The sequence below is a fragment of the Mastomys coucha genome, unplaced genomic scaffold, assembly GCF_008632895.1.
Source record: "Mastomys coucha isolate ucsf_1 unplaced genomic scaffold, UCSF_Mcou_1 pScaffold22, whole genome shotgun sequence".
Lineage (NCBI taxonomy): Eukaryota > Metazoa > Chordata > Mammalia > Rodentia > Muridae > Mastomys > Mastomys coucha.
The window spans coordinates 103,749,483-103,755,813 of record NW_022196905.1 but is presented as its reverse complement, the minus strand read 5'-3'; the positions used below and the strand labels follow the sequence as shown (position 1 = coordinate 103,755,813).

General features: G+C 49.8%; 1 protein-coding gene across 3 annotated transcripts in view; it reads left to right on the top strand.

Annotated features, from left to right (window-relative positions):
- The first annotated feature begins 4,201 nt into the window (after positions 1–4,201).
- Positions 4,202–6,331, top strand: part of Ulk1 (unc-51 like autophagy activating kinase 1) — a 27,205-nt gene continuing 25,075 nt past the window's right edge. The window contains exons 1-3 of one of the 3 annotated variants that reach the window (XM_031337371.1): positions 4,202–4,667; positions 5,056–5,148; positions 5,229–5,270. In XM_031337371.1, the coding sequence (XP_031193231.1) occupies positions 4,557–4,667; positions 5,056–5,148; positions 5,229–5,270 (246 nt within the window). In that variant the 5' untranslated portion in view covers positions 4,202–4,556. The remainder of the gene's footprint in view (positions 4,668–5,055; positions 5,149–5,228; positions 5,271–6,331) is intronic. The other 2 variants (XM_031337370.1, XM_031337372.1) reach the window with 2 other exon arrangements.

Sequence of the window (6,331 nt, the reverse complement as noted above, 5' to 3'; positions counted from 1 at the left end):
TGGTGAACTGTGTGCCATACTCAACAATACAAGCCATTCCAGGTGTGCCAGGACCAGAGTCAAGCAAAGACTGTTAAAGCAACTCTACAGAGAACAGAAAGCAATGCCTTTTTTCTACATTGTCTTCTTCAAGGTCAAAGTATTTCTAGAAAAACAAAGATTACTTCTGATGCCTACCCTATATGTGGTAAAAAAAAAAAAACAAAAACTATTTCATTCTAGTGTTTACCCTAGATATAATGATTCTACTAGAATTCTACTACATATCTATTTTGGGGGACACTGTAGACATGTTGGACATGTTGGAATACTTGCCATTTACCACCCAACTCACATGGAGGGAAGGATGGGCATGTGGGCCCAGATTTATAAGGGTGTGTTTGCCAGCACTCCATTTCTTTTCTTTCTTTCTTTCTTTTTTTTTTTTTTTTTTTTTTTTTTTTTTTTTTGGTTTTTCAAGACAGCTGTCCTGGAATTCACTCTGTAGACCAGGCTGGCCTCGAACTCAGAAATCCGCCTGCCTCTAACTCCCAAGTGCTGGGATTAAAGGCGTGCACCGCCACCACCCGGCCCGACTCGCCATTTCTGAGAATGGCAGTATGGGAGGTATATGTGCACGTTGCTTTACATGCATTTTCCAAATATAGTCTAACAAAGGAGGAGGTGTCTGGGAATGGTTGTCCTCAAGACATTTTGGAGGAGCCGGGCAGTGGTGGTGCATGCCTTTAATCCCGGCACTTGGGAGGCAGAGGCAGGTGGATTTCTGAGTTCCAGGCCAGCCTGGTCTACAGAGTGAGTTCCAGGACAGTCAGGGCTATAGAGAAAAACCCTGTCTCGAAAAAAAAAAGGATGAAAACTGTGATGTTTTCCTTAGGAAACACATAGATTAGATTAGGGGCTTTGGTATGAGGGACTAGTTTTATTAAAAAAAATTTTTGTTTAACCGTCGATACACACATCTGTGCAGGTGTTCAAGGTTCAGTCCACAAGAGGCTGATTCACCCTGCCGCTAAGAAGCCTGAGTTCATCCTGCAGTGTCTCTTTCTCTAATCATCCCACATAACCCATAATACTGACACATATGAGACAGCATACCCAGATGTGCCACATATGACCAGATTTGGAAATGGCATGTGGCCAATAAGTACATATACCACCCCTTATGTGTCTGTGCTGAGAAATGACATTTAAGCTAACATGTACATATACCCACCATGTGAGTGACCCAGTTTGGAAATGGTGTGTGGGCAAACATACCATATATCTATCCCATGTGATAGAGCTTGTAAATGGCATGTCAGCCAACATGCCCATTCCTCTATATACATGAATGGGTTCAGAGATGATAAGTGGGCCACCATGCCTACCATATATTGTCTTCTGAAATAGCATGCTCATCCACCCTACAAATGACAGGCCTTGTAAATATCAAGTGCTCCAACACCCCTATGCAGTCTCCTACATTACCATATTACCAGTCTCAATATAGGCATTGTGACTGTTAGCATTTCTTCTAGGCTCTGTCCACAGTTGCCTGGCAATAGCCAGGTGTGTTTGACTCTATAAAAGGGGTTGCTTGCCCCCTCCTATCTTGCTCTCTTGCTCTTACTCTATTACCCTCTTTCCTCTCTGTCCCTTCTCTCCCCATTCTCCCCCCCACACGTGTTCATGGCTGGTCTCTATTCCTCTATTCTCTCTCTCTCTTTCTCTCTCTCTCTCTTTCTCTCTCTCTCTCTTTCTCTCTGCCTTTCTCTGTCTCTACTGCCCCCTCAACTCCCCTCCCCATGTTCTAAATAAACTCTATTCTATACACCACCATCCTGTGGCTGGTCCCTCAGGGGAAAGGGACGCCTTGGCATGGGCCCACAGAGGCAGCCCCTTCCACCTCACCAGACCATATCTCTACTAAGCATATCCCTGGCTTCCTTTTTCTTTCTTTTATAAAACACAACAATGGCCATTCCCCATCCCCAATGCTATATGAATGGAGTAGGAAATGGCTTGAGGGTGAACAGATGGCTAGATGGACCAGGCTGGAATAGGGCATGTGTGCATACATGCTCACACATTTCCCGGTGCTATTGGGCTCAAAAATGGCATGAGAACAAAATTACCCACATCACATACCTCTCAAATGACTGTGATCATAAATACCATGAACTCAAACATGTCCATGCATGTGATGATGCATATGTTCATATGATGAGACTCAAAATAGGCATGTGGGCTAACATACCTATACATCTCCTAATATGATTGTACTTGGAAATGGCACATGCGCCAACATACACTCACACACATAGCCTTTGATTTGGCATGTGGGCCAACTTGTCAATACCACCCCCCCCCCCAAATGACAGTGGTTGTAAGCATAAAGTGCTCCAACATGCCCGTGTAGTCCCCATGTGACCAGACAGGCAAGAAAAACACCTGAGGCAAACCGAAGACCCATGCTATATATAATCCCAGCGTTTGCAGGAGAATGACTATCTTTGGCATTGTGATGAGCTCTGAGATAGACTGATCTATATGAGATCCTGCCTCAAACCTCCCCTCTAAAAACAAAATTTAAGTAAAATAATAAATGAAAGAAAACTGATGCCTTTGGTGGGATGGCTCCATGGATAAAGGCCCTTGTTGCCAAATTTGGCCACCTGAATTTAATACTAAGAGCCATGAAGTGGACAAAACCACCTTGCACATTTTCCTCTGACCTCCACATGAGTATGTTTTCAAGTCTTTGTTCCCATGTACAGAATAAACAAATGTAATAAAAGAGAGAAAATGGATGTGGTGGCACCTGCCTTTAATTCCAATACTCAGGAGGAAGAGGCTGGGGGATATCTGTGAGTTTGAGGTCAGCATGATCTACACAGTGAGTTCAAGAACAGCCAGGGCTACAATGTGAGAAGACTCAGTTTAAAAACTTTTAATCCTTGGGAGGCAGAGACAGGTGGATTTCTGAGTTCGAGGCCAGCTTGGTCTACAGAGTGAGTTCCAGGACAGCCAGGGCTACACAGAGAAACCCTGTCTTGAAAAACCAAAAAAAAAAAACCAAAAAACACAAAAAACCCTTTTAATCCGGGGCTAGAGATATGGCTCAGAGGTTAAGAGCACTGACTGCTCTTCCAGAGGTCCCGAGTTCAATTCCCAGCAACCACATGGTGGCTCACAACCATCTGGAATGGGATCTGATGCCCGCTTCTGGTATGTCTGAAGACAGTGACAATATACTCACATATTTGAAATAAATAAGTAAATCTAAAAAAAAAAAAAATTAAAAAAACAAAACAGAAAACTTTTGTTTTGTTTTTGTTGGTTTTTTTGTTTGTTTTTTGTTTTTTCAAGACAGAGTTTCTCTGTGTAGCCCTGGCTGTCCTGGAACTCACTCTGTAGTCCAGGCCAGCCTCAAACTCAGAAATCTGCCTGTCTCTGCCTCCCAAGTGCTGGGATTAAAGACGTGCACCACCACCGTCCGACAACAAAAAACTTTTAATCCTAGTTCTCAGGAGGCATAGGCAAGCAGATCTCTGAGTTTGAAGTCAGCCGGTTCTACTACAGAGTGAGTTCCAGAATAGGCAGGGATACGCAAAGAAATCCTGTTTTGACTTCTTCAAAAGAAAGCAAAACCCAAACCAAACCAAACCAAACCAAACCAAACCAAACCAAACCAAACAGGTGGTAGGAAGTATGTAGGACAGAGCTAGAAAGATGGCTCAAGTGTTAAGTGCACGTACTGCTCTCCTGGTTTGGTTCTCAATTTCCACACGGCAGCTCATTACTGCCTGAAACTCCAATTCCAGGTCCAGACTTCCTGCACATACATTTTTTATGCATGTTTATACATGTTTATATGCACATACATGGTGCATATAAACTCATGTAGGCACATACATATACACGTGAATAAATAAGCAAATAAAGATGCCTAGGGCAGAGCAAAGGCCCACAGCCTGATAGTTCTGACATTGGCACGCCCTCTCCGCTCCGGCCCCGCCCATGTCGTGCCTCCTCTCTCAAGTCCCGCCCAGTATAGGGCCTGGTCGGTCGAGGCACCACCCACACTAGGCCCCGCCCCGCCTCACCACCCACGAGGTGTCCTTCATTTTGGACCCGCCCATTGCCTGCTCCGCCGCCTCAAAGGTCCGGGCTCCGCAGGTCCCGCCCCTTGTCCCGCCTCCACGCTGTGCGGCTGCGCTGGCGTCTCGGGCTCCGAGGCCCCGGTGCCGCGGATCTTTTGTTTCCCTGTGGGGCTCCGAGCCGCATCGTCTGTCAGGGCCGACTTGGAGCTGGAGTGTGTCAGAGCTGAGTCCCGAGTCGGACTGGGTTCCGACTGTCAGCGCCGGGAGGGTACCGAGGAGGACGCCGAGAGAGCGCGCCCCTCCGTCCGCCGGCCTGTGGGACTGGGACCCGGCCCAGGCCTGCCCGATGGGGCGCGGGGCCCTAGCGATGAACCCGCGCCTCTGTCCCCGAGTACGCGGCCCGCCGGCCTCCGCCTGAGCCCAGCGCACCCCGTAGCGCTGCCTCCGGGCCCGCGCCCCCGGCCCGCGCGCGCTATGGAGCCCGGCCGCGGCGGCGTCGAGACCGTGGGCAAGTTCGAGTTCTCTCGCAAGGACCTGATTGGACACGGCGCCTTCGCGGTGGTCTTCAAGGGTCGACACCGCGAGGTGGGTGAGGTTCCCGGGGAAGCCCCGCAATCCGGGATTTCCAGCCCAACACCTTACCTCCGGAAATCTCTAGAGGGACCCAGTTAAGGACCCCAGCCCGGGTAACCCACCTGCTACTCTAGATCCAGAAACCTGGAGATGCCAACCCAGAATTCCCTAGGTAGCTCCGAAGTCAGACCAGTTCTGAGAACCTAGCCTGGGACTCCAACCACTTAGATTCCAGGCCCGGCTGACAGACACTACCTGTCTGACTTTGGCATATCCTCCTATTCCAAGATCCTTGGGATAACCCCCCCCCCAACCCCCAAGCCATCTCTGTGTTCCCAGCTTGGTGGGGAGCAGAAGGGGGGATGTTTCCAACTCTGAAGGTCCACATTTGGCTTTTCAGAAGCACGACCTGGAGGTGGCCGTCAAATGCATTAACAAGAAGAACCTTGCCAAGTCCCAGACACTGCTGGGAAAGGAAATCAAAATCCTGAAGGTGAGCCAGCGCCTCGAGGGAGGGGGAGAGGGTGGGTCAGCTCTTGTGGAGCTTATGAGAAACTTGGATTTGTGTCCTAGGAACTAAAGCACGAAAACATCGTGGCGTTGTACGACTTCCAGGTAAGGCCGGAGGCTGCTGCCGTTGGGCTTGGGGGAGGGGTAAATCTATTCACGCCTGAGTCCCATCCACAGCCTCAGGCTATAAGTTGCCTGGGGCTGGAGCCCCCTGAGGGCAGTTGATGGCTCTAGATTAGTATTTAGTTTAGGTGAAAGGAGCTGGGTTCTGAATGCCTAGTCTCTGGCTTGTCCTACTGTGAGGCCACTTAGGACCCAGGAGACCTCATCTCTGGTCCAAGTGTTTACTGGCTTTTCCTAGGTTCTGGGGACCTCCCTAGCTTATCTGTTGCCTGCATGGGAAGGAAGGCAGCCATCAATACAAGTGTGTAATCTCTGGCGATTGCCTAGTTTTATGTCATTGTGGTTTGGGGTTAGTATACCCTGGTGCCGAGAACCCTTTCCTCACTACGGTGTCTGACCCAGTGGCCCTTACTGAGACTGGTGTCCCAGGCAGGCCCACCTGTCTGGGCTGGCGGGTTTGTTTGTTGACATTGCTTCAGCGGCTTGGCATTGGCCAACCCACTCCTGCGTCAGAGGCTGGAAGGGGGAGGGGTTGCTGGAGATTCCTTCTAGCCGGCAGTTGGGGCTGGGCCCACTCATCCGGCTGGAGGATGCCACCACCTCAGTACTGGCAGCTAGAACAGCAAGCCAGCTGATCAGTCAGCTTCTGTGTTGCCCTCCAAGTCCCCCCAGGCCAGCGGTAGCAGGGGCTGGAGGCCCTGGATGCTCCCGTGTGGGGACGGGGAACCCTAGGTGCTGGTCCCCACCAAAGTGCTGACTAATGATTTTGAAACCTGTTTACTGGGGCCACGGGACCAGCCCTGGCTGAGGGAAGTTCCCAGCGGGCAGCTAGCTGTGTTTTGGTGGCCTCCTCCCCTTCCTTCCTTCCCTTCCTCCCCTGATCTTCTTCCAACTTTACCTTGAGGGCTGTGACATGTTATGAGGTGACATGTGGGCCGGGCCAAAGTCCTGTGTGACAGGGAGTACCTGGCAACAGCTGGAAACATGGTGTTCTGGGTTCAGGAGGTTGCCCCTCTGCAGCTTGCCTTTCCTACCTTCCTCAT